General features: G+C 35.9%; 8 protein-coding genes across 8 annotated transcripts in view; 4 read left to right on the forward strand and 4 right to left on the reverse strand.

Moving 5' to 3' along the window:
• LOC115453008 (serine/threonine-protein kinase SMG1) overlaps nt 1–7,721 on the reverse strand; it is a 142,913-nt gene extending 135,192 nt beyond the window's left edge. The window contains exon 1 of the mRNA XM_037438994.1: nt 845–7,721. Coding sequence (XP_037294891.1) covers nt 845–7,609 — 6,765 coding nt within the window. The 5' untranslated portion in view covers nt 7,610–7,721. The remainder of the gene's footprint in view (nt 1–844) is intronic.
• Nucleotides 7,722–8,092: 371 nt separating this feature from the next.
• On the forward strand, nt 8,093–9,166 carry LOC115447828 (ribosomal RNA-processing protein 7 homolog A). Its single transcript, XM_030175068.2, has 2 exons — nt 8,093–8,308; nt 8,390–9,166. The coding sequence occupies exons 1-2, from the start codon at nt 8,275–8,277 to the stop codon at nt 9,142–9,144; spliced, it is 789 nt and encodes a 262-aa protein (XP_030030928.2). The 5' UTR covers nt 8,093–8,274; the 3' UTR covers nt 9,145–9,166.
• LOC115447827 (uncharacterized protein C7orf26 homolog) lies at nt 9,158–11,861 on the reverse strand. Its single transcript, XM_030175067.2, has 6 exons — nt 11,667–11,861; nt 11,296–11,594; nt 10,508–10,759; nt 10,053–10,203; nt 9,693–9,970; nt 9,158–9,562 (listed from the first exon to the last, which is right to left on the reverse strand). Exons 1-6 carry the CDS (start codon nt 11,749–11,751, stop codon nt 9,410–9,412), a joined length of 1,218 nt encoding a protein of 405 aa, XP_030030927.2. The 5' UTR covers nt 11,752–11,861; the 3' UTR covers nt 9,158–9,409.
• A 369-nt stretch (nt 11,862–12,230) lies between these two features.
• LOC115447831 (cleavage and polyadenylation specificity factor subunit 4) lies at nt 12,231–15,176 on the forward strand. The gene is made up of 4 exons (XM_030175070.2): nt 12,231–12,457; nt 12,610–12,886; nt 12,969–13,209; nt 13,322–15,176. Exons 1-4 carry the CDS (start codon nt 12,355–12,357, stop codon nt 13,568–13,570), a joined length of 870 nt encoding a protein of 289 aa, XP_030030930.1. The 5' UTR covers nt 12,231–12,354; the 3' UTR covers nt 13,571–15,176.
• A 662-nt stretch (nt 15,177–15,838) lies between these two features.
• Nucleotides 15,839–16,821, forward strand: LOC115447802 (NHP2-like protein 1). The gene is made up of 2 exons (XM_030175037.2): nt 15,839–16,065; nt 16,370–16,821. The coding sequence occupies exons 1-2, from the start codon at nt 16,063–16,065 to the stop codon at nt 16,757–16,759; spliced, it is 393 nt and encodes a 130-aa protein (XP_030030897.1). The 5' UTR covers nt 15,839–16,062; the 3' UTR covers nt 16,760–16,821.
• A 489-nt stretch (nt 16,822–17,310) lies between these two features.
• Nucleotides 17,311–19,790, reverse strand: LOC115447799 (chitobiosyldiphosphodolichol beta-mannosyltransferase). The gene is made up of 4 exons (XM_030175032.2): nt 19,110–19,790; nt 18,555–18,823; nt 17,860–18,145; nt 17,311–17,629 (listed from the first exon to the last, which is right to left on the reverse strand). The coding sequence occupies exons 1-4, from the start codon at nt 19,658–19,660 to the stop codon at nt 17,416–17,418; spliced, it is 1,320 nt and encodes a 439-aa protein (XP_030030892.2). The 5' UTR covers nt 19,661–19,790; the 3' UTR covers nt 17,311–17,415.
• Nucleotides 19,791–19,981: 191 nt separating this feature from the next.
• LOC115447800 (RNA-binding region-containing protein 3) lies at nt 19,982–21,369 on the forward strand. The gene has a single exon (XM_030175033.2). The coding sequence runs from the start codon at nt 20,091–20,093 to the stop codon at nt 21,366–21,368; it is 1,278 nt and encodes a 425-aa protein (XP_030030893.2). The 5' UTR covers nt 19,982–20,090; the 3' UTR covers nt 21,369.
• A 215-nt stretch (nt 21,370–21,584) lies between these two features.
• Nucleotides 21,585–25,091, reverse strand: LOC115447798 (nucleolar protein 11). The gene is made up of 4 exons (XM_030175031.2): nt 24,782–25,091; nt 24,094–24,258; nt 23,417–23,780; nt 21,585–22,670 (listed from the first exon to the last, which is right to left on the reverse strand). The coding sequence occupies exons 1-4, from the start codon at nt 24,911–24,913 to the stop codon at nt 21,598–21,600; spliced, it is 1,734 nt and encodes a 577-aa protein (XP_030030891.2). The 5' UTR covers nt 24,914–25,091; the 3' UTR covers nt 21,585–21,597.
• Between the last annotated feature and the right edge of the window lie 276 nt (nt 25,092–25,367).

Genomic DNA, 25,367 nt, shown 5'->3' on the forward strand with positions numbered 1-25,367 from the left:
ATACTCTTACGTGAGCGATGCCGCGACCATTTCAGCTTGTTGGAAATAACAAAATCAAGATTTAGGTATTAACCCGTAGAAATTGATTGGTTATAAATGCTTTTTCGACCGCCTTATTATACGTGATTTTAAATATATTAAATAAAATCAGTGAGTGTAGACGAAATTTATATAACAAAACACCAACAAAATCATAATATTGAAAGTTCACGAGAGGTCAATGAACGAAGCGACTGTTATGATATCCTCGAAAACAATGTTTTGTGTCGTTTTATCGGCATAACCTGAATACTATTAACATCGTCATTATAAGAGTATGTTTACTGACATGTATAGTTATTTTTGCGTTGTTTATTAAAAGCAACTCTAAATAACATCGGAAATCTATAAAACCTAAGCATTCTAACATAAACTGAAGTGCCTAGAATTACATTTAAAGTGTATTCTAACCTGATCAAAGTTAAATAGGTGATATAATATAGCATCAATAAGTAACTAAACAAATATAATTCCTCAAAAAAATGTATAAAAATAATATTTGCAGGTATGTATGGCGCTCAAGTGAATATTATTTTTGATAGGATGAAGTAAAAAGTAACTCAAATAAATAACTCAATGATAAATTAAGTACGAGGCCGACGGTAGGATGATATGGGCGACATCTGCTCGGAATAATCCGTATTCTCAATGTCGAATTCCGTTTTCCCGCTTATAAACGAAGCAAATCCAATTTAAATGTATCATTAATCACATAAATTAGAAAATGGAATAAAATATAGAGAAAACGGAATCTCCGATTATAAATAACAATGTATGCAATGATGATAAAACATAAAGCACTTACCTCAACGCCGGTGACTCCGAGCGCGGTGACCAGGTTCGGTGTCATCCGGAACGGCACCTTCTCCGGCACGCGCAGCGTCTTGCCCTTCTCGAAGCACACGTTATAGTCTATATGCACCACTTCACCCGACGTTAAGTCCACCAGCACATTGTCCAAGTGTCTGTCACCTAGCCCTATGATGTAGCCGATCGTGCTCATCACGGCGACCGAGTAGCAGTACCGCCGGCACATCTGCCACCACTGCTCCGGACTCACGCTGCCGCACCACAGCTCGCGCCATAACAGATCTTTGGGGGTCTCCGCCGACAACTCTTGCAAAACCTTCTTCAAGATGGACACGGGCCATTCTTTACGATTCTCCGTAGATATACCAGCTTCTTTCAAAAGTGGGTTCAGCTTCTTGTAGAACAGCTCTGAAGGACGTAAAACGTTGACGGTCTTATTAGTTTTGGCCGACAGTATAGCAGCTTCACGATTTTGCCAGCGCTTGTACAATGCGAATAATGGGGTCACATTATCTACCCAGCTAATCAACCCTGATCGGGGACCGAGTGGGATCACGGAATAGTGTCTCGCTCTATAAGTCTGATTGTCGTTGTTCTCCGAGTCTCGAGCCAACATTGTATTAGTAATTGACAACAGTTGCATAATTCTTTCGTCTAAATGCAAATCTTCCAGACCCTTGAACAAGTAAGTGTAAGGTTTGCCGTCGGAACCGTAGAATATGAGCTTCTTTGGCCGTGTCTTGGTCGGTAATATAACTAGATTATTCTCTACAGATCTAATTGTCACTCGTACAGTTCTCTGGTTGGTATGCACGCCCGGCATTGTTATCACCGTATTCTTCAGGTCAGCTAACACGGGGCTAATGTCCGACATCTTTAATACGTAAGATGTTCTTTTGTTTACTTTCTGTTGTAGTTTTATTTGTAATTGTTTAAGCGGTGCCCACGATTCTTGCGGTTTGTCTGGGTTAGCAGGGTTTTTAAGTTTGTCAATAACATCTTCAATCATTGCTTGGAATTTAGTTTGGAACGCAATTTCATGAGGCGTCTCGGGTTTAGCTGATATTATCTGATAAAGTTGTTCTAAAACAAACACTATTGGTTCAAATATAATACGATGTTTTTCTTTAATCAAATTCTCTTTATCTTCGGCTGAGAGGTTGCTGTTATTCTTAACTTTAGTCACTTCAGCTTCCAACTGCGTCAGCCTCTTGGTAAATTCGGAATGATGTTGAACCAATGTTCCGAGACACAGTTCATCCCACAGTAAGTTTATTCTCTGTAACTCTTTCACTAACAGTTTCACCTGAAGTATGGTTACCGGCGCCTGCTTGGCTAATGTCTCCACCATATCAAGGAAGCATGAATTGAGTTCATTGTTAACTTCTTTCTCGCTCTCAGCGTCCTCTGTGTCCAGATTTTCATCGCCACTCCCTACATCATTTGATAAAAAGCATCTAGCTGCATTAAGCTCCGATAGTTCATTCTGCTCATTTTCAACAGCTCCTACGACAGCTGGGAAAGTAATCAGATGCGGTGTATCCTCCGCCAACCGACAAAGCAAATCTGAGACACATTTTCGTACATATGTTTCAGGATGATTCAATCTAGAAAACAGTTGTGGGATGATTACTTTCCATGGTTGTGTTGGTGTATTAGCTAAACCAGATTCAAGGACAGTCTGGAGTTCCATGGCATGTTTGACAATTAAACGCAAGAGCCTCAATGTCGCATTGACAACTGCATTTTCACCACTATGGTTTATGTAGTCAGAAGCACAAATAAGTTGCAGGAATTTGAAATATGCGTCAGCCGAGAGCTCAAAGTAAGAGAATACTCGTTTCTGTGCTTGGCGCCAGATGTCAACAAGCAATGCAAGGTGCTCGGGGTAAGCATTGCACAGTGACGGGACAGTTCTCAGCTGGCTTTCAATCATTTCTGATGTATTAATTTCGTTCCAATCTATGTCTTCATCGTCACAAGTAGCTTTTGTTTTTGATAAAATCTCACAAACAGCTTCAAAGTCCTCTGGAGAACATCCAATCATAACGCTCTCTATCTGCAATTTGTCGTTTTCTGTTAGTTGCTCACGAGTTTTGGAACTGTACTCAACCATTTTACGCCCCCATCTGAAACACCACACGGCAAAACTAGCCCAGGCTTTAGCTAATCCGGGGCACTGATTTACTCCAAATTGTAATAGTTTTCCTACAGCTGAATCCGAAATTGGGATTACATTCTCGGAAACGTTATTATCAACCAATCCAATTTCTGGTAGAGCTGACACCAATTTGCATAAAGGTGTGTCGCCTTCCAGGACATTTTCGTTTTCGCTTTGGATCCATTTTGACAGTGTCAACAACATTCTCGTACCTTTTTCTCGAAGCTCGTAGCTTTGTTCTCCCATTGCTAATCTCTGTGAAAAACCCAGGGAAATGCTGGCGCATAAATTGATGGCGCGCATCTTTGTGTCTTCTTTTGCGTAAGTCAACTTGCAAAGCTCTGTCAAAGCAGTTGCATTATTTAATGTCCAAATGTCTAATTCATAAGTATTAGTGGACATAAACAATACTTCACTTAAATCTTCCAAATTATTGACGTTTCCTAAACACATCTGAAATGCAGAATTTAATTTAAAATGATTCAAGAGCTCCCTCTTGGCCATCTGCAGATTAGCATGTTTTCTTGCGCTCTTGATGACGTCCAAACGCAGGCATTCGCTGTAGAAAACATTTTCTTCAGTCATGTTCATTTTTGTGAAGTATTGATTCCACCACAATATCTTGGTTAAGTTTTTTAGTTCACTCACGTATTTAAGGTCTTTAATAGCAGAGGGCTTAAAAGGATTTGAAATAGTTCTTCCATCCTTTAAAACGTGTCTTAATCCATGACTAGCTAATTGTAAAACAGCGACATCCTTTAAAAAGTGCACCGAATTGCTTCGGGAGAACTCTTCAGTCGCTGAATTGAGCAATTGTTCGCAGTATTTGAGCAAAGTTTCGTATTTTTCAGAATAATCGTCGTAGTAAACATTCAGTGCAGTGCACAGTAACGTTGATTCTATCTTATTCAAAATACCCTGATAAGAGCAAGTGTTTTTTGGAATTTCGTTATGATCAACATTCAAAATATCCCAGTCGCATAAATCATGAGGAATTTCAGCACCTTCTTCAAACAATTTTAATACAATGCATGAATTCCACTGGGCATTGTTTGAATTCTGCGAATCATTTTCTTTCCACTCTTGCATATCTTCCCAGCTTTGAATGTGTTTGTAGCTGTCTATTATTTGTTCTTCAATAAACTTATTAATTCTAGAGTCCGATTGAGATGCAGCAGCTTCTTCTTTATTATCGTCTTCCAATTTGGACTGACTTACTTTTTTATAGAAATCGATCGCTAACTCGTGTCTAGAATTGGCTTGTTCTGCTGCACCTTTCAGCCATAACATTTTTTTGTGAAAAGTACGTTTTACCCAAACATAAAGTCCCTGCAACATTTCAGGCTCTCCGATTTTGATTAATGCTCGAGCAATATTCATAGTGATGGCTTCAACATCGATATTCGTTTTGGATGTTGCGGCTGTTTGTAGAATTAATGATGAATGGTATATAGCAGCACCGAAGTGTCCAGCGTATAGACTAACTGCAAGTGCCGCTAGACGCACTCTCGTCAGCCACTCGCGGCAAGTCGGCCAGTTGGTGTGGAAAAACGTTTTCACAGGTTTCGGAACGGCCGGTAGAACAATAGCAGTGCCATCAGCAGCATTGTAAATGTATTTTTCTAAGAAAACCATGAATTCAGTGATCCATCTAGATCTCACTTGTTCCGTCACTATAACATCTAACAATTTATGTTCCTCAGTACCCTCAAATTTAGTTTCCAAAGATGATGTTTCGCGAGCAATACTTTTTAGTGCTCCTTCAATTTTCATGAATGTCTCTTGTGGTTTGCCCAATACTGTTCTGAGCTTCAATGTGACACATGTTTGAGCTAATTCAGAGAGAGCCCAACCCACACAAATTGCTGTAAAGTTTGTGGCACATTGTCTAAAGAATAATAAATTATTATCATCAGATTCCGCAGTTTGTAAAGGCCATGAGGTAAGGAACGCATCTATAAAGAAACATTTGTTATTGAATGACAATTGGAGGAGGCAGTTCATAATGGTTCTGAATTGATGATCAGACAATGCAGAAAATGTACCACGCATTAGGTATTCCTTAAAAGAGTTGAGTTTTGTGTCACTATTAAGTATGGCCAAGTTCATTTTGCGGCTGGCAAAGACTTTCACAACTTGCTTATCAAACTCCAATTGCACTATGTCCCATGGCAACTCAAACATAGCTTCTTTGCAAGCATTTGATAGACTCTCATTTTGATTGTCAATATGCAATACGCATAAAGTGGCAATTGTCTTCAGGACCATCACATTCCAGGTCAAGCTCTTATTTTTTAATAAGTGTTGGCAATTCTTTATAATAAGCAAGACTAAATCAGTATCAAAGCTGTGAGCAAGTGCCAGCATATTTGTAACCAAAACTAGAAAACTCTGTGAAAGACTTACTATTGGCAAATATTTGTCTAACTGGCAAAATATGTCAGAAATCCAATTAAGTACAAGAATCAAAGTTTCCTTTGACACTTGTTCATCAAGCACCATGCTGAGAGTGTTCAAGATAACTGCAAGATGTCCAGATGTAGGGCTAGATCCAGACACTTCTCCCAAATTCAGATTTGACAAGCCAAACATGTCACTTGCTCTTTGTTGTGTGTTTGTAACAAGATCACTTGACGCTATGAAGTGGTTGTTCTTCTTAGAATGTGAGTAGAGCAAATATAATACTGAATATTGGAGGGCTGGTGTTTGTTTTGCCAAAATCTCGTTATGTGGGCACATTTTGATGGCCAAAAGCTCTAAAATACTTGGCTGCAATGCCCACATGCCTATAATAGAATTACTGGCATTTGCTAATTCTGACAAACATTGCAAATAGAATATAATATTCTTTTCTGAATCATCTAGAGTCATTTCTTCAGAATAATCTGCATTTACAACTACAACATCAGGTATAATGATGGCATATGAGTTCTGTATATCTGTTAATACATATTTGTAGGCTTCTTGGAGTAATGGAATATTTTTCAAATTCAACAAATTGTTGTACACAGACATCACACTAGACAATATTTGTGAGCTCTGGGAATACCGGAGTGGACGCATCAGAGACATTGGTCCTATTGTTTGGGTTATGAAATCTATAGGGAGATTTGATGCAATTTCTTTTATTGTTGTTGATATCAAATTGATCACACTTAAACACACATTTTCATCAGATTTTAAGTAATTTTTCATTTGCATGTATATTAGTGAGTATAGCAAAGCGGCACAAGATGTTGCCTTCATTTGCAAATGTTTCAACAGTAAGCATAGGGACTCATTGCCTGCTAATACCAAGTCTGAATCAGTATCTTCTTTCATAGTTTTGTTCAACACTTGAAGGATTTTTGAAAAGGATTCACTCAAGAATGACCATGTCACTATGTTGATGGACACAGTTGGGTTTAGAAGGTTACCCAAAGTTTTCACTACAGTATTAAAAACATTCAGGAAAGATGTGATCTTCTGCATGGCATCATCACGAGAATTAGTTTCCTTGTCTTTGTCATTTTTGTCTGACTCCAAGTCATTTGAATATGCCACCATGTCTTCCACAAATTGATTAAGCAGACTAACTGAAAATCCAACATCAGCTTGCCAATGTCGACTCAGTTTTAGCAATGATTGCAACGCAAAATCCTTAATTTTTTTGGGTTGGGTGTTGTCTACATGCCATCCAACCAATATGTCAACAGTGTCAACGAAATGGTTAGCAAAGTCTTCAGGATATGAATTTGACATCACTATCATGGCATTTATTGCAGCCATGAACACATCTGCATAGTCGGTACCTTCAATCATAGTCTGCAGCTTTTCCAAAGTTATCTCGGCAAATTCTTGCAGATTGGGTGTCTGGTAGTCTAATTGGAAAGTCTCTATGAATGAGAATGCAAGTAGATATTTGACTGAAGCACTGCAGGAGGCAAATGTTGACACAACCCAGTCTAGATGTTTGCGGAAGTCCACTCCCATGACGTACCCGATCCTGCCGACCACCACGGCCGCACCTTCCTTTGTCTCCGGGCCGGGCGCGTCGTACAACACGTCCAGTAGTGACTCCACCAGGATGGCGTACGAGCGGCGTATATAGCGCGCATTTTCAGGCAACATGACGGCATCTTGCAATTTGCTACATATGACGAGTGACTTTTCGACGTCCACTTCGGCGCAAAGCCTGCGCAAGAGTTTAGAAATTCGCGGGTCCTCCGGTAAGTTGACTACTAACTCCGGTCTTTCATAAAACTTGTTCCCGGTTGTTTCCTGAGACCATGAGTCGTTTGAAGATTGTGCTAACGGTTCATGAAATTTACTGGAGTTGTCGACGGTTTCCAGATCTTCCCGAGGCGGGAATACGACGCGACCCCTACCGCCGCCGCGCCCGCCCCTGGAGGGTCGAAACTCAGTGACTCGACCCCGGGTCCGGAACCGCCCATCCCTGGACGGCCCTCCAAAGGACGAGGTAGCATCGTACGAACCAACATAACCTCTGACCTTATCATCCGTTGTGTTTTCTTGTTCACTTTCGTCCCGTTCTAGAGCGTCGGAAACTTCGTTTACCCTCGGGTTTTTTACTTTATTATTTGCAGTGGTGGATAGCATTACTAGAAATTTTGTAGAACACGAATATATGACCACACATGGCCGTAAAATTACGACAAAATACGGCCAAAACAGTTGTTCTTCGCCAACAGACACTAGAAAGTGTCATAGACAAAAATAGCAACTGTCATTGGAAACGCGCCACAGACATATTATTACATTTTAATGAAATAAGCAAAGGTATTTGAATCCGTACAGTCTTATTTTATGCTAAACTAATTTAGCAAAGTTTTTGATTTGCAAACATTTTGACTAATTTTATAAAAACCCAAGAAGCTTATACCTAAGCTTGGGTATAAGCTTCATCTAAAAACCCAATACGTGCTAAAGGAAGTTTTATTTACTTCTATAATCGAACGACAAACACAACTTAAAGCCATTTAACAATGTTGTAGAACACTTATAACTATCTTTATTGATTTTTTAAATACTACTGATGCGTAAAGTCAAAAACAATTTATTGTGAAAATTTTGTTTTGTAAAACTATTACATCTTCATGAACTGAAATGTTGCATGTTCCTAAATGTCAACACAGAAGTCAAGACTGTTCAACACTGGTCAAACTCAAAACACAATAATAACCTCAATGGGAGAATAACATGCTTTTTTGACTTTCAGTATATTTTACGACAAAACGAAAATATAATTAAAGATAACAATTACAATGAAAGTTGTTAAACGCACACGTGACTTTAAAGGTATGGTTCTTCTCTTGTTACATGATTTTCATGATAATCATGACTATTAACAATTATTACTCATGTACCTTTCTATTCTAGCTTTAGAATTAAAACTTTCTCAAGATTCAACCTCACCTCATACAATCTACTTCAAAGAGCATTCAGTAAGAGAGCATACCCAGGACCGACCGTCAGGCAGAACTTTATTTGTTGTGAATATACCACCGTATGCTGATGAAAAAGGTATTGTAAACGCGTTCAGTGAAGCGGGAACAGCGACTGTAGAGTTTAACCTAAAGCCAAGTGCCCCAGAAACTAAACTAATACATAAGTTTCTCCCTGAAAAGGACCAACCATGTTTTCGCGTAGCTTATTTAGTGTTCAAAAATGTGTCAGCACTTGATAAAGCATTACAACTGACAAAGTTGCGTCCAATGAACTCGGCTGGTCATACTATAAAATTAGGAATACAAAAATGGATAGAACAACACAATAATGCTGTACAACCACCTAAGGTGTTGAAGGAAAATATTGAAAATTTCATGAAGGAATTTGATACAAAAATGGCAGAAGCTGAAAGGAAGGAGAAACAATTAGAACAGGAGGACGACGAAGGGTGGGTGACGGTCACTAGGCGAGGCAAGGTTCAAAGCTTTGCACGCACAGAGAAGGTGGAAAACAAAATCCTCGAAAAGGAAGAAAAGAAGAAAAAGAGGAAGGAGTTAAAGAACTTCTACACATTCCAAATAAGGGAATCAAAAATGAAACACATTGTGGCTTTAAGACAGAAGTTTGAGGAAGACAAAAAGAAAATAGCACAGATCAAACAGACTCGTAGATTTAAGCCATTTTGAGAATAAAACTATATTGACTTAATATATTTTTTATTTACAAGGTATTTACATCTTACATCTACAATCATCCACAGTGGAAAGTTATATATTCATTAGGCAACAATTAATTATGGGTACATAATTTCCCTGTTCATGACCAGCTTTATTTTAACATCATACAGCACATCACATACTTTTTCACAACTTAATATTAACATTGTTCATTTTTTCTGCTGAGCTTGCAGTTCCAGATCACAAATGGCTGGATTTGTTCCTCATGCATCAATCAAATTGATTGTTGGTGGGTTTTGATGATGATGCGCAGCAGTCTGTTCTCTGGCAAGGTGTCTAATGCAGAGAGCAAGTTACTAATATTTCCATAGACACAGCCATTAGCAAGGGCTACTTGCATTGCTTGTCCTATTCTGTCTAGACAATCCTGTGAACAAATAGTTTTTTTTTTTTTAATTCTCTTCAAAATAATTATTTATTTCATTAAATTAAATTCCATAATAATGTATCATATTATAGGAAAAGAAATGTATATGTATCTCTCCAATCCAAATTACCTGCAACTTCTGATTATTCTGTAAATTCTCTCCTTTTTTGAGTTCTTGCTGTGCATAATCCTGAATTATGGGTACAAGAGCCACCAAGTGCTGAGCATTCACCGCTGTTGGTGGTCCATGAGTCCTCCTGCCAGCACGTAGACTGTGCAGTACACCCAGATGTAGCTTAATATATAGCTCAGCTTCTGTAAACGGTTTTTGTTGAATTGTTTTTACCACTGATCTTTCATTTTCATTTTCTAATTTTATTTTCTTCATTGGTATTATTAGTTCTCCATCTGAAATTTGTGATTATGATTTAATTATGCTAATATCCAAATTTTTTGATTTCCATAAGACTTGGTAAAGTTTGGCATGTACCTTCAAGAGTCTGGTCACAACATAATGGCGCCAAAGCACACCATCGTATAAGGCCAGCGAGCGGAGTGACCGCCGCCATGGGTATGGAACCACTCGGCAGTTGTGCGGGGTTCAGTTGTGCTGACATGCACAGTGTGGGGTTCGAATAAACCTGTATATGAAACATAAATAATTGAGCATCAACATTTTCCATAATTCTATAGCTCTTCAGTTTGTATTTTGGACTTTCAAGCAACAATAAAATTACCCCATCCTCTACATGCTATCAAAATGCATTGTAAAAACAATACTGTATTTGTAATTTTGGTACACATATCCAAATTGTATAAACCATTATTTGTATTTGTACACAAGCAACAAGTAACATTTCAATAATGTGTGTCAATAATATAGATAAAAAAGGCATGTAGCTGATAAAGATACCAAATTCAGTAATTAAACAGCACAACACCAACCCAAAATGTGATAACTTCTAAGAGATTCTTCAATGGCTTTTTAGTGCCATGACTGTCATCCATGTAGAGCTCTGTAACCGCTGTGATGAAGTTGGCTACAAACTGTGGTGCGGTGTTGGCGAGTGACCGCAGCGCCGCCTGGTTGGATGTGTTCAGATAAAAGTGGTCACGGATGATGTTCTCAACCAGTTGGATGGATTGCGGTGATGAGCAGCCCATTTGTTGGAGCCAAACACCTACTGCCAACAATGCCTAATGCAAAAAGGGGAAAAAAATAAATATGTTATTATGCCTGACACCAGTGAGGGGTCTGATGGTGGCGACAGGGTAAACACCTAGGGATTCTTGTTATGAGAATCCCTTCATTGGCAATCAGGCAAGAAAGTCTGCTGCTCGGACCCTTTAAAGTATTTAATGTTATGCATTAACTCAGCATAGAATTTAAGCATTTTTTTAGTATGTTGCTTTCTAAATTAATTTATATGTGGAATCTTAACATTATTCTATACCACAAAGGTAGCACAAGATTGATTATAGATGGATATTCTAACTGCAAGATACCAATAACATTCAACAATCTTGTAAGCAAAAATAAAGAGTATCACAAATTAAGTTTTACAACATTAAAATCAATGGCCATATTGTATTGAACAAGAATGAGACTATTTTAATTTATTTTGTTACACTAAGAGAAGTTGTGAAATTGCTGCATATTAGCTCAATTATTCTTCTTGTCGTATTATTGGTTACAAATATAAATACAATGAATATACTAGACTTATACTTACAGGAGTACTACTGGCAGATATTGCCATACTGGCTAGGATGCTCAGGGTGTTCAACCGTTTCTGACTCTCCATACCCCCGAACAACGACAGAAATATCGTATTTTTTGTAGTCTCATCGCTAAGGTCCGATATAAATTCACAAATAATATCAACGACTTGCACTTCCTGAAGCGGCGTGAGACCCGGGCCTCTGCGGCCGCTACGCCGGTCAGATTCGCAGAAAACGAACTCTGCTATTACATCCATCACAATATCCAACTGCTTGTTTGTAGGAGCAGTTCGGCCGGAAAGCAAGTGCTCTGAAACAAGAAATCATACATACAAGATAATCATAGTCTGTAAAAAAGAAACAATCATAATTTTAATCTTACCGATTCGAGTAAGAGCTTCCGTCGTGCATGCGGGAAATGCATATTTCCGAAGTATATATTTTAACTCGCCAGCAGATACAGACATTTTTTAAGTATTTAAAACATTTAACCTAATTCAACAAACCACAAAACAATCTTTAGTTTGTTAATGAGCAAATAAACACGATTAACTCGATTCAACACTTCATTACAAACTTCATCTCTTTTTTCTCATGATATAAAAATGAAATAGAACTTTATTTATGTTAGAAACCTAATCAGAATTTACCAGGGATCTGAAACAACAAATCCACCTTGGCATAGACAATAAGCTATTATCGAATACACATACAAAAACAAAATTCAGTGAATGATTTTTGAATTTTTATCATTTCTTATCAATGCCATTTATTATCAATGCCACTTTTCCGCACGTAGTACATTTATATATCGAGGCACTTTGCCAGACTCAGGTCTAATTTGTTCATCTCTGTCCTAAAGCCAAATTTTGAAATTCCGCATAATATGTAAGACTAGGCAGTATGGTCGACAGACTGTAGCCTGTACTCTGGACAAATTAAAAATATAAAATAAAATTCGGCTGTCAAATAATTTGATGCTATTTGTCAGCTATTTGTTTTGTTATCCTAGCAAGTACCACCATCAAGCACTATTTCTAGTTACGTAGGCAAAACGTTATCCCAGGATAATGGAAGTAATAGTTGCTAACGTTGATCACATAAAGTTCGACATCGACTTTGCACTAGAAGAGCAATATGGAGCCTTACCGTTACCATTTCCCGGAATGGACAGTAAGTTAAAAAAAATTTAACCTGACCAACGAAGTTAATTTAAAAGTATGGGAAGCGTATTGTCCTTTTTTCTTAGCTTCTATTATATCGGTACAAAATATTATATTCTTTGTTTGATCTTGCATACACAATAAAATTTGTCTCCTTGACAGAATCGACGGCAGCGGTATGCGAATTTTTCAGCCAGCCGAGCGGCTGTGCCAATGGCCCTCAGTGTCCCTATAGACATGTTCGCGGCGACCGCACAGTCGTGTGCAAGCATTGGTTGCGAGGGCTCTGTAAAAAGGGAGACCAATGCGAGTTTTTACACGAGTATGACATGTCCAAGATGCCCGAGTGCTACTTCTATGCCAGGTTCAATGCATGCCACAATAAGGAGTGTCCATTCCTTCACATCGACCCTGAAAGCAAAATAAAGGATTGTCCTTGGTTTGTAGTATACATAACTAATAGCTACAACGAAAATAATCATTTAATTATGCAATATTAAAAAAACATGTTACAATTATAGGTATGATAGAGGGTTTTGCCGGCACGGTCCACACTGCCGCCACAGACATGTGCGTAGAGTGTTGTGCATGAACTACCTCGCAGGGTTCTGTCCTGATGGAGCATCTTGCAAGTTCATGCATCCACGGTTTGAGCTGCCGGCACCACCAGAGCAAACCAAGGATGTAAAACGTTTGCCTGTGTGTCACTACTGCTCTGAAGTTGGACACAAAGCCACCTCATGCAGCAAAATACCACCAGATGTTAGTATAAAAAATAACCAAAACTAGCTAATATTTTTCTATCTACTACATTGTATTATATTATATATCTGCAGTATTTTCAGTTTGAAATCATAAACATTTTATTTTTCAGCAAAGAGAAGCAGCCCAGAGACAAGAAGAAGCCAGATACCGATTACTTGGTTATGTCAAACCAACCGGTGAACTTGATGATCCACAACGTCTTCAGCGTATTATACACAAACCATTGGAAGAAGTCACTTGTTTCAAATGCGGGACCAAAGGACACTATGCCAACAAGTGTCCCAAGGGCCACTTGGCATTCTTGTCAAGCCAGGCAAATCAAAATGCTCCAAACATGGGTTTCAAAAAACCAAACTAGCATAAACTTTTTTCTGGACTCATTAGAAGTCGATTTGTTTTATGTAATAAGAAAAATTTAAGTATAAAGAAGACTTAGTGTTGTGGAAACAGTGGTGACATGACTAGGCATTCGCGAGTACTATTTATGAGTGTTTACCAATGTTCAATAAACTCTTATATGTGTGTGGAAATGAACAGTACAGAGATTATATCAATGTTAAATTCCAAATTGATTTCATTTGAATCTAAATCTATTTTATATATGGAAATTATGAAATGTCCACATTTTCTCAACATTTAAAAATGTTCATATGCATTCTTTATAAAATGGCAATGGTGTGTTGGGATATGAAGCAGCAGTTGGAATAATATTTTATGATAACATTTAGGCATAAATGCTTCTTACAGAATTTAAAAATATTTATTATTATGATAGTAAATATTTAAAAACCATTGTAATAAATTATATATTAAGTAAACACTTACATATTGATTTGTACCTATCAGAGAAAATAATGTGACTATTTATAATATATCTACACTTAAAAGGTAGTCATACCTAAATGATAAATATACTGAAAGTAAATTATGTATATATTTGGAATTGTCAGGCAATTTTCATATTAGTATGGTCTTATTCATAATGAATGATCGAAGCTTTATAACGCCGCTATCAGAGGCAAAAAATGGTATTCATAATCATTCAATTGCGTTATGAATTTTCCTTATTTAAAACCTTAAATTGCCTGTCTCAAAAAATTGCTAATTTTCATTTAGATGTGATGCCTTTCAAGTGTTGAGCTAAAGAATGAGTATTTGATTATAGGTATTAATCTACCTATCCCCATGTGTCCCAAGAGTTATGCCACATGGAGGGAAAGATGTTAAATATTGAAGAAAAATTTGTTTACTGAAAGACCTCTTTTTGATTGACGAACAACTTAAAATGGAATTGAAGATTTTTAGATAATCTGTCTGAAGTGGTAATCGATGTTATCGAGGCTTATGATATGTAGCGTAAAATGTCAGGTATTTTATTAATCATTTGGCGAGTTAGATTCCCGTTTCTGACAAGCAAAACAAAAAGTCTTCATTCAGTAAAATTTTCAATATACAATATTTATGATACTTTCTATCTATGTGGCCTAGCTGTGGGACACCCTCTTTATGGCATAATTTATAATCTTATCCCCTTATTCATAGACTTTTTTTTATTGAAGGATGGAGCATTGCTGTGATAACAAGTCTGTTTCTCAGCTTTGTTTATCTGACAGCTTGCTATGTATTCAGCTTTGTATATCTGCCAGACAATTAGATTTAAGTTTTATCTCAATATTAGCCAATCACAACGGCTCTATGTCTACGCACTGCGAAGGCTGCCATGCCGTCAGCACTGTGAAACAGACTTGTTACCATAACAATGTTCCATCCTTAGATAAAAAACGTCTATGAATAAGGGGGTTAAACTATAGTCATAGTATGAATGAACTATGGGGAAATAAATTTACCTAGATTTTTCTGTAAAAGTTCTGTAAATACATATTCAAAATGGTAGCATATTGATGTACCCCTAGTTGATTGTATCACTGCCAACAACATATTAAATAAATGTATGCGTTATGATATTGTGTATTAAATAATGTGAAATGAATTATCTACTTTATAAAAAATTGTATTCCTCCTCTACAAACTTTATTCCTTTTACATACTTTTTATTTGATTAATTTCGTTACGGCATAACGAGTCGAATTTTTCCCTGAGATTTGCCGAGCTTCACTTATCGGTTTCATAAAATGCGTGCAACGGCTGATCGTGGCTTATAGGAGTTGTAGTGGTGGGTGTGAGGGCGGGAGAGTCTCTATTCATCTATAAAAGTTCTCAACTCTCAAACTCGTCCATACTTTATTTTATAAAACTGAAGAGTTTTTTGTTTGTCTGAACACGCTATTCTCGGGAACTTACTACTGGTTCGAATTAAAAATATATTTAAGACCTATGGCTAATAGGAGTGGAGTATCAGCTTCCGCTGCGTGATAATCGTTTATAGGAGTCGGTCAAAACTTAAAAGATTTAGTGCACCCAATTTCCTATACTCTTACAAATTTTTATGGGACGCATAGAAATTCATTCAAAAAAGACGTATATTATTGAAAACACCATTAATTGTGACAAATATATTGATAATTGAAATCTATTGAAATACATAATTGTATGTTAAATATATGTCTAAAATGTTTAAGTTTCCTCGTAAGATAACGGAACGGAAATATGTCAACTACTAAACGTGAATGTCAAAAATGCCATTTGTCAAAAAGAAGCGCGTGGAGCAAAGCGTGGGGTGAAAAGTCGCGGTGTTTTGTGCTTTACAATATCTCGGAGTTTCTATTGTGTAAAGGAAACTTTATTTTTTTTCTTTGAAGCTTCTTCACTTTTAATCTTCATTGAATTCCTCAGTGAAGCGAGAAATCGCCGAGAGGTTGAGATTCTTTCAACGCTCCGGTATTTATAAACATGGTAAGGAACACGTGCCTTTGTTGTAAATTACGTATGGTAGTTTATTATTCGTATACAATATTTGTACTTCATACTGCTAAAGTAATTAATTTATCCACGAACCTTGTGTGTACTGTTATTTTCTGTCATACTTGCAATGTGACTACTGCTTATTATAGGTTATGTTTGTATGATGCCACTCATGAATTAGGATGATAAGGCACATTTTCCACAACCAAATAAAAAAATATATATTCCATCAGTTTTCTTTTCATAAAATTTCTATTCTCCAGAATATATTTTAATTGGACATATCCTATTTCAGGCTGAAAACGACGCAAACGTAAACCCTAAGGCGTACCCTCTTGCGGACGCTCCTCTCACCGCCAAGATCTTGAACTTGGTGCAGCAGGCGGCAAACTACAAGCAACTCCGTAAAGGTGCCAATGAAGCTACCAAAACATTAAACCGTGGACTTTCGGAACTCATAATAATGGCGGCCGATGCCGAGCCTTTGGAGATTGTGTTGCACATTCCAATTCTGTGTGAAGACAAAAATGTGCCTTATGTGTTTGTGAGGTCCAAACAAGCTCTTGGACGGGCTTGTGGGGTCTCTCGCCCAATCATTTCTTGTTCCATTACTATTAATGAGGGTTCTCAGCTGAAACCACAAATTTTGAGCATCCAGCAGGAAATTGAAAGACTTTTAGTGTAAGATGTGTGTGTGTAAACAAAATCTATTTTTGGTAAGGTGAAATACATATTGTATAAGCTAAATTGTTTTTCATTTGCTGTATTTATTAATAGTGCTTCAGAAATGTAAATAATCTGCTATTTACATTTCATAGGAAAATACCTTATGTAGTAGACATACAGTCTTAAATAGGTTAAATATTGAAATCTAAGATTCTGAAGCCTACACAAGAGTTACTTGCGGCTTCACTTGCATGAAATGCCTTTTCTGTTACAAAATACCATAAATTACTGTGGTGATTCATGACACTATGTGTAGGACACACTATGTTTTTATAAATTTTATTGCTTCCTTTGGAACAAACTACCAGGATGAAAAGTAGCCTGTGTGTTAATCAAGGACATGGTGGCTACCTGTGTCCCAAATATCATCCAAATATGTTCAACTGTTACTACATTCACTTCTAAGAAATATCAAAACATTTTCACAAAGTTTCATATGTATAATTTTAGTAAGAAAAGATTATCATGTGGTTTTAGGACTACTTGGAGCCAGAAATAATTAGATCAAAAGATTTTATTGCATAGAAAGATATATTCAAGTATTAACAATCTATAAAAATACATTTCATTTATAAATAATTTACATATATAAACCTATTTATATAATATTATGTATCACAATTCAAAAATCTTTTTAGCTCTCAAGTTCCAGTTTTCCTCCCATCGGGATTCCTGGAACTTGACCAGCTCTCTGCGCATCCTTTCGGCTATTTTGTTTTGCTTCTCGTTAACAGGGAAGTCTTCAAACCATCTCACTATTTGTTTAGAAAGCTCATCACTGTTTTTGAAAGTGTGCCCGTTCACTCCATTTTCCACCAGCTCATCAAGGCTAGAACAAATAAGTTAGAATAAAAAACTAAAAAAAAACATATTTGACCACATTTTTCACAAACCATTAATAGATAATGTTAAAAATACATGTATAGTTTTCAGGCACAGAATATAATATAAATAATTCTTTAACTAAATCTTTTAATGTTTAAAATTTTTGTAAACATATTCTTGCTTTAAAGTAATTTAGAGTAGAATATAATGATTACACATAATTCTAAAACTTACCACAAAAAATCAAATGCACACACCGGCAGTCCAGCACCATACATATCAACTACTTTCATAGGAAGGTCTAGGCCTGAGGAGCTTGTGTGGAGGCACACTCCCAGATCAGCACTGGCCACCATAGTGGGATAGTCTGTGGCCTCCAACCATGGCATTACTACTTTTACATGCTTCCAGCTCTTATCTCTAATTTGTTTTGCATAGTGCTCCTTCATTGGCCCTTTCCCGGTGATGACGCATATCAGTTTAGGAAGCTTGTTTGTTAGATTGAAAGTTGTTTCATAGACTGTAATTGAAAAAAATTGGTTATAAAAGAGTAGTATTGACATGTCTTTTAAAGTAACTTTACAGTGATTTTAGGCAATATTTCTAAGCTCTTTTCCCCATTTTAGTCTCAAGATACAAAAATGTTATGGCTTGGGAAGATAATTATGTCATGGTGCTTAAAATTAATGTTTACAAAGAATGCAAAATAAGGCAAAGCATGTGACTCGAGCGGCGATAGCTTAGTTGGGTGTGGAATGGACTGCTAAGATGAATGTCCGCTCCGCAGGTTAAAAACCCAAGGGCACACACCTCTGACTTTTCTAAACAATCATGTGTGTATTCTTTGTGAATTTATCATTCTGATATTATTATTATTATGTGACTCAAGCATTTCTTTTAGAAATATGTAACATAAAGAATTTCCTCACCTTGCAAGGCTTCCATGAGTATGCTAAAATCCTCATCAGGAGTCCAGCTGGTACTGCTAAACAGCAGTCCTGGCCGGTCTCCCCTCAGCTCCACTTGGCCATTCACAACCTGCGTGAAGGCGGTTCTCTCTGTTACATCACCAGCTTGTTCTTGTCCTGAACTAGCAAATTCAGGATATTGCTGGCTAATTTTAAGAAACCAGATGTGTTTTTCCTCCGTAGAAATAGGGTGGAATATTTTTGGAGGTCTATCATAAAGTACTGATGTCCTGCAAAGATAGATATTGTTATTTTTATTAGAAAAGTGTACAAAGGTTTAATTTTTTTTAATGTTTCATAATAACTTATAAATAAATATTGAGAAAAACTACCCTCAATGTGAGTGTGTCCATTGTAGACCTCACAAGAAATAAAATACTAAAAGGAATTCTAAATTGAAAACAATCTCTAGTAGAATGAACAAGTATGTATTTAGAACTTTTATGAGATTCAGACATTAAAATTTCCTTACAAATTAGTTATCTAGATAAGAGAAATGAATAAGTGGGTACTTACACAATATTCCAGTTCTGCAAAAGATCCTCTTTCATGGCATAAGTAACACACAAGTTGTGCTGTGAGGACTGGCCAAAGAATTTCTCTATATTTCTCGCTATTCTCACCAAGAAATGGTCCTGATCGAGCGCCATGGCCATGATGGAAAATGCATAATTATGCCAGTCTATCACAAATACAGTTCTTGTTACTAAGCAATAGAAACGGCAGATTGGCAAAGTTGGGATCGCCGGCGGGTTCTGGCATAACAGAAAATCGCATTTCCCACTCATAAATAATGTTAAAAGAAGACTCACAGCCTGCCATATCGCTTTCGCCGCGTACCTAACCAGCTTGGGACCCCTCTCAAAAACTAGTGGATGAAGCTTAGTTATACGTATACTTGGATTCTCCAAGATTTCTGTGAGTGGTGCAGTCTCTACGTAAGAAATTATGTTAACATTAAGGCCGGAATTAGCTAAAGATAACGCATGATATTGCATACGTGGACTTCTTCCAATATCTCCTAGCACGACGACTTTGGCTGTTTTCTTCGGATTTTCTAGTGCCATATTGAGGAAAGCCCCTTTGGTGAACTAAATTTCATTGATTTTGTTCATTAGGTGCACGTTTTCAACTTTTTACCGCCGGCAAAAACATTGAGCAAAAATGAGGGTTGTTTTTAAACAAATGTCACAGATAAAATACATGCATAAAAGAAAATCGTTTGGATACGTTTTACAGAAAAAAGGAATATTGTCTATGTTACAACATAGCATGCTGAATCTGAGATAATGAATTGAATTTATTTTTTTACTTATGATATGGCAGCATGATCTCTGACCTTAGCTAATTCCTTGTGGAATGAATAAAAAAAATGAATTAGACAGTGACATTTGAATGTTATGAAACTGTTATAAAAATTCTCATGAAATAATCGGGATAATATTAAAAGTTGATAAAATCCGTTATTTCAGAATATATGTCATAAACATATCCAAAATGTCTAAAGTGTTAATGATTAGAAATTTACCGACTGGTCTCTCTTTGCACGACAAGGAACAACTATTAAAACATTTTGGTGCAGAACTAGTGTGGGAATCCAGATTAAGACGGCATTATGTGTTTGCATCATTCGCTACAGTCGAGAAAGCTAAAGCATCTATGTCTAGATTACACCAATTAGAAATAGGGAACAAAAGATTAGTAGTAGAGTTTTCTTTTGCAAATGAAACAATACCCCAAAAAGAGGGTGCCACACAAGAAGTATTTTCTTCCACAACAAAATTAATTAAAGAGTTTTTAAAACATGTGAACGCTTGGAATCCTTCTATAGACTTTTACCAACCACCACCACCTTACTTAAAATACAAGTATCCTGAAATCAGCCCTATAGCTGCAATTAATATTGTATATACTCTCTTAAACCATAAACCATTCTATATACAGGCATTACATTTAATGAATAAAATGTCCCTTGATGTGCCTTTTAAAGAAAATCAAAATAGTCTTGCATTTTTTAAAGAAACATTTAAGCCATTTTTTGTAGATGTACAAGCACCTATGTCTGCAGAAGAAACAGAATCTGAAATATCAAGTGAGGAAACTGAAAAAAGGCAACAAACCATTCCAAAGCTGATTAAAAGGAAACGGAAGTTACCAATTCCATCCCGAAAACTTCCAGGGACTGTGCCATCAGCACCCAAAATTACAAAAACAGGAGCAAGCCAAGAAGTGTTTGAGACTGTACCTCAAGTTGGTACCTGTCCAAAAAAAATATCTGTGGTAGTCACACAGGATGCACTACAGAAACCTGTCCAAGAACCAGATGTTGTTGGGGAGTTGGGTAAATTCCAAAAGGAAGAAACGCCTATTGTTGAAACTAATAAAGAGGAACCAGAGACACCCACAATAACTAAAGCAATACTACTCAAAAACCGAATATCCTATAAGGACATGAAAATATTGCCCATATTCAAGAATTACCATCCTGGCCAACCCTCAATGAGATTGTATATTAAGAATTTGGCTAAATCTGTTACAGAGGCAGATGTAAAGAGTATCTATAGAAGATATATTGAAGATTTGGTTGAAGAAGAAGAGATAGGGTTTGATGTGAGAGTAATGCAAGAGGGCCGCATGAAAGGACAAGCATTTGTGACTTTCCCTTCAATTGAAATTGCAGAGGTAGCATTAAATGAAACAAATGGATACATGTTGAAAGAGAAGCCAATGGTTGTTCAGTTTGCTAGAGTTGCAAATAAAAAGACTACTGAATGAATGAATTGTTTCAATTAAAACATTTCTTGATCCATCATAGGCTCATACCATCACCTTGGATGAAAAGGCACATAAATATGCATTGGAGCATCCAGTTTGTTTACCCCATAAAATTCAGTTTTAGAAAATCAAATTTATTTTGAAACAGACAGGTACAATCATTGCTTCTTGTACAAAAGGTAGAATTCTTTACATACAGGTCAATAAAATCCCAGAAAGATTATCAAAATTATATTTCCATCAATTCAATGACATATGAAGATCTCTCTTCATTATTTTGAATAAGTTTACCAGATAAGAGCTTGTTTAGCTGAGCCATCACACCACTAATATTTTCCAATTGCTCTATTAGGTTGGAAGTGACATCCAACACATTCTGCAGAACATGTTTTACTTTCTCATCTTTTGTCATAAGATATTGTTGATAGAAAGCATCCATCAATAGAATACACCAGTCATATAATTTGCTTTCATAGTCTATTTGAAAATCTATATTTGGAGTAACTATAAGATATGTTATGTATGAAAGGAGGAATAATGAATCATCTAGATTTAGTCCATTCCTCAAGTGCCGTATGATTAAGGAATCACTGAATGTTATCAAGAGAACATCACTTAAGAACTGAAATTTTTTCTTTTCTGCCTCATTATTTTCTTTACAGAATTCCGAAAATTTCTCAAAGTCTGCTACATCTACATTGTTTGGGTTCACTAATTTGATAGCATATTTCAACACAGCTACTAACACGGATTCTGGAATGTCAGTGAAATTCCTCATAGCTGGTATTACACTTTGGAAATTGTCTTTCTCCAATAATGGTGGTATTATTTGTGCACACATATTTCTTTCAGACAGACCAAATTTTATTAAATCTTTCAATTTTTCATCTACATGAAATTGTGGAGTGGTAGGTGTTCCCCAGTCAGCTATTTCTGTTACCTCATCTGATGTCACTTCATGTGATCCCATAAGGTTGGACAGATTTCTTTTTGTTTCCAAAATATATGGTAACACACCAATATGGTTAGAGGTTTCCAGGATTATTCTACTATTGAGGCAGTAGAGCTTTGCTTCTTCAGTATACATCTTCATAGGGTACCTGCAAGATCCTACTCCAAGAGTTATGTTATATGCTACAATAATGGCACCATCTTGATCCATATTACTTCCAAATAAAATGAGGTGTGATTTTCCCAACCATGCTAGTGAAACACTGGACTGTGTTGATATCCAAGGCACATTCCCTACAGTATTCCATGTTTTCTGTATTAAGTTATACACTGTCATTTTTGAGTCATTCCCTGAAATAAAGGTAAAAATATTAATATTGTAAATACAGTATAATCCGTTTATTATGACTCTGCCTATATTGACCAACCTCTTATTATGACGTAATTACACTACGAAGTTTGGTTTTCATATAAGATTCTTTATAAAAAAGTCGAATATAATGACTTCCCTTACAGTGACATGTCGCTTATTGTGACCCCTTTTAATAAATTATGTCCGGTTATAATGACCGACATGATTCTTTACGCCCTCGGTAATGTTCCTTGATTCCCGACGACGTTCGGCACGTGGCTCGTTTTTGTTTTGAATCTCAGTGAGTAATTGACATAGCGATGTCTTCTATACACAATAGTATTAGAGACTGTTTTTACAATAAAATAAAAAAACAAAAGCAGACAAAAATTACAGATTACTTACATTAAAAAATACAACTTTTATGTACATACATAGGTATGTACTTATTACGTGCATTTTTTATTTTATAAGTTACTATATTTCTCTATTAAAGTACTTAAATACATGCATACTATTTACATATTTTTTTTTTCACAAAACGCTTTGTATGACGTCCGCTTATTATGACGTGTTTGTCAATTCCCTTCGATGTCATTATAAACGGATTCGACTGTATTGATACTCTAACACAAGTAATTTATGTAGTAATTTATAAATATGCCTGTTGTGTGTACACATGAATTTACCCACAACAGGCATATTGTGCTATAGGTAATGTATCACTCTAAAATAAAGTACTCACATAAAACATACACAGAACATCTCTCCACACATATCAATTTACCAACAACATAAACATCATCTCTTGTTATCTTAATTTTATTCAGTTTGGCTCTCTCAAGATCTCCCAACTCTTCTTTTACAGGACAACTCACTATTTCATAAGCATCTTTGTTATTTTTTACAATATAACAAATATAATTCTCATTATTATGAGTATAAGATGCAACATCAACTACTGTTTCTGTTTCTTTAACCAATGGTTTCCCTTCATATGTTTTTCTGTTTTCAATTGCATATGAGAGAGATGAACAGTTTCCATTGCTGAATATTACAAGTGGTGATTGGTTGTCTCTTGGTATGAGTTTAAGAATGTTTAATGGGAACTGAAAGAAAATGTGATATTGAGATTAATTTGATATTAGGAATACTTGTCCATATATAATATCATTATATAGCATTTCTTTTTAAAACTAACTAACCCTATTTAAGAGTGACACAAGCGCAAAAGTATTGATGATATGCTAAACTGTATTCAGTCTGTGTCAAACATTAAATTATGAGATTTCAGTACAATCCACACATGGATTGTACTGAAATCTGATAATTTATTGTGATGAATTTCATTATTTAGTCTTCATATAATTTTATTCGATCCATGCATAATTCAATAGACCGATGGTTTTAAAGTAGCAATACCTTTATCTTTTTAACTTTGTCCAAATTGGTGGCATCCTCCTTCCAAGTTTTAATGAAGTTGTTGTTAAACACACCCACATAGTTGTCCGGTTCTGCATCATAGATCACTGCAGATGTGATATGGATTTTAGATGTCCAACCAGCAATTTGTTTTTGATCTGATAGCTGGAATTGTGAAAACATTTTGTAAGTTTATAATATGTGAATAAACGTAATTAAAATCTACAAGGATTAGAGCCATTCATTTTTCACTCTATCGGCTCATGGTGAAATATTATGTAAAATATTTATATACAAACTTAATTTTATGGAGAACACTTAGTATGTGTATTTATTTTTTATAGTACATTTCCTGTGCAAAATTTTGGACTTGACAAATATTAACTGATTTTATAATGTTAAACAGTGCAGGAGTGCTTCAGTGCCATCAAGTATGATAAAAACCAAAAATTTGCACACAATTGTAAATAATAGTTCTATATTATTTCTTATAATTGATTTTTGTTACATACGGTGAACTGACAACAATTAAGCTTATATAAAACCCTTATTAATAAATAAATATTCCTTCGACCACTTCACTATAAACAGACATAACCTAAAAACTTCCAATATAATATTGTTAAGATAAATACACTTTTAATGTAATAAGAATGTGTGTTTATGCGTAAGAATAAACAGTACTCACCCTGTATTTATTAACAACGTTACGACCTAGAGTAACAATCACACAGTCTTCGTCTTTATCCGTGGACACGCCGAGAAAACTTTTCTGATCAATTAAAGGACATAGAACATAGTAATTGTGGAACTTAGCCATATTTGCCAGTTACAATATTAATAATAATAATTATACAATATATTAGCAGTACATAAAAGCCTACATGTAACAATTATTGTGTACTATTTTGGTAAACGGCATGATTTCCTATCAACATTTCATACAACTTTCAAATAAAATGACAACTGACAAGTGACAATACAAAGTGCCAGTTTTGACAAAGTGGACCTTATGCGCAATTTGCCTGAAAAAAATCGAAATTTTTAAATACAACCTTACAATATAATTATTATGTACATTTTTTTAAAACAAACATAAAATTTGTTTGGTGTAGTATCTTTGGTTTCGTAATTTCCAGTCAATAAATGATCAATGAGCGCTTTGAATAAGCGTTTTCTTCCAAAAAAAGAACTGTTTGGATACACATACCTATACGTACTGTACGTTAATATTTGTTATTTTTCGTAAACAAGAGAAACACAACTATCGGTAG

Source organism: Manduca sexta, chromosome 15, assembly GCF_014839805.1.
Source record: "Manduca sexta isolate Smith_Timp_Sample1 chromosome 15, JHU_Msex_v1.0, whole genome shotgun sequence".
Lineage (NCBI taxonomy): Eukaryota > Metazoa > Arthropoda > Insecta > Lepidoptera > Sphingidae > Manduca > Manduca sexta.

Bases quoted from the DNA above. Each gene is read 5' to 3' on its own strand.
- LOC115447828 (XM_030175068.2), top strand. From the start codon at position 8,275: ATGAAAGTTGTTAAACGCACACGTGACTTTAAAG. The intron at 8,309-8,389 runs GTATGGTTCTTC...TTTCTATTCTAG, and splicing joins ACGCACACGTGACTTTAAAG to CTTTAGAATTAAAACTTTCT.
- LOC115447827 (XM_030175067.2), bottom strand. From the start codon at position 11,751: ATGTCTGTATCTGCTGGCGAGTTAAAATATATACTTCGGAAATATGCA. The intron at 9,971-10,052 runs GTACATGCCAAA...CACAAATTTCAG, and splicing joins TTGTGACCAGACTCTTGAAG to ATGGAGAACTAATAATACCA. The intron at 9,563-9,692 runs GTAATTTGGATT...ATTTGTTCACAG, and splicing joins AGAATAATCAGAAGTTGCAG to GATTGTCTAGACAGAATAGG.
- LOC115447831 (XM_030175070.2), top strand. From the start codon at position 12,355: ATGGAAGTAATAGTTGCTAACGTTGATCACATAAAGTTCGACATCGAC. The intron at 12,887-12,968 runs GTTTGTAGTATA...TTACAATTATAG, and splicing joins AAAATAAAGGATTGTCCTTG to GTATGATAGAGGGTTTTGCC. The intron at 13,210-13,321 runs GTTAGTATAAAA...TTTATTTTTCAG, and splicing joins GCAGCAAAATACCACCAGAT to CAAAGAGAAGCAGCCCAGAG.
- LOC115447799 (XM_030175032.2), bottom strand. From the start codon at position 19,660: ATGGCACTAGAAAATCCGAAGAAAACAGCCAAAGTCGTCGTGCTAGGA. The intron at 18,824-19,109 runs GTAAGTACCCAC...CTATCTTTGCAG, and splicing joins TTGCAGAACTGGAATATTGT to GACATCAGTACTTTATGATA. The intron at 18,146-18,554 runs GTGAGGAAATTC...TTTCAATTACAG, and splicing joins ACTCATGGAAGCCTTGCAAG to TCTATGAAACAACTTTCAAT.
- LOC115447800 (XM_030175033.2), top strand. From the start codon at position 20,091: ATGTCTAAAGTGTTAATGATTAGAAATTTACCGACTGGTCTCTCTTTG.
- LOC115447798 (XM_030175031.2), bottom strand. From the start codon at position 24,913: ATGGCTAAGTTCCACAATTACTATGTTCTATGTCCTTTAATTGATCAG. The intron at 23,781-24,093 runs GTATTGCTACTT...ATTTTCTTTCAG, and splicing joins ACAAAGTTAAAAAGATAAAG to TTCCCATTAAACATTCTTAA. The intron at 22,671-23,416 runs GTGAGTACTTTA...CCTTTATTTCAG, and splicing joins ATGTTCTGTGTATGTTTTAT to GGAATGACTCAAAAATGACA.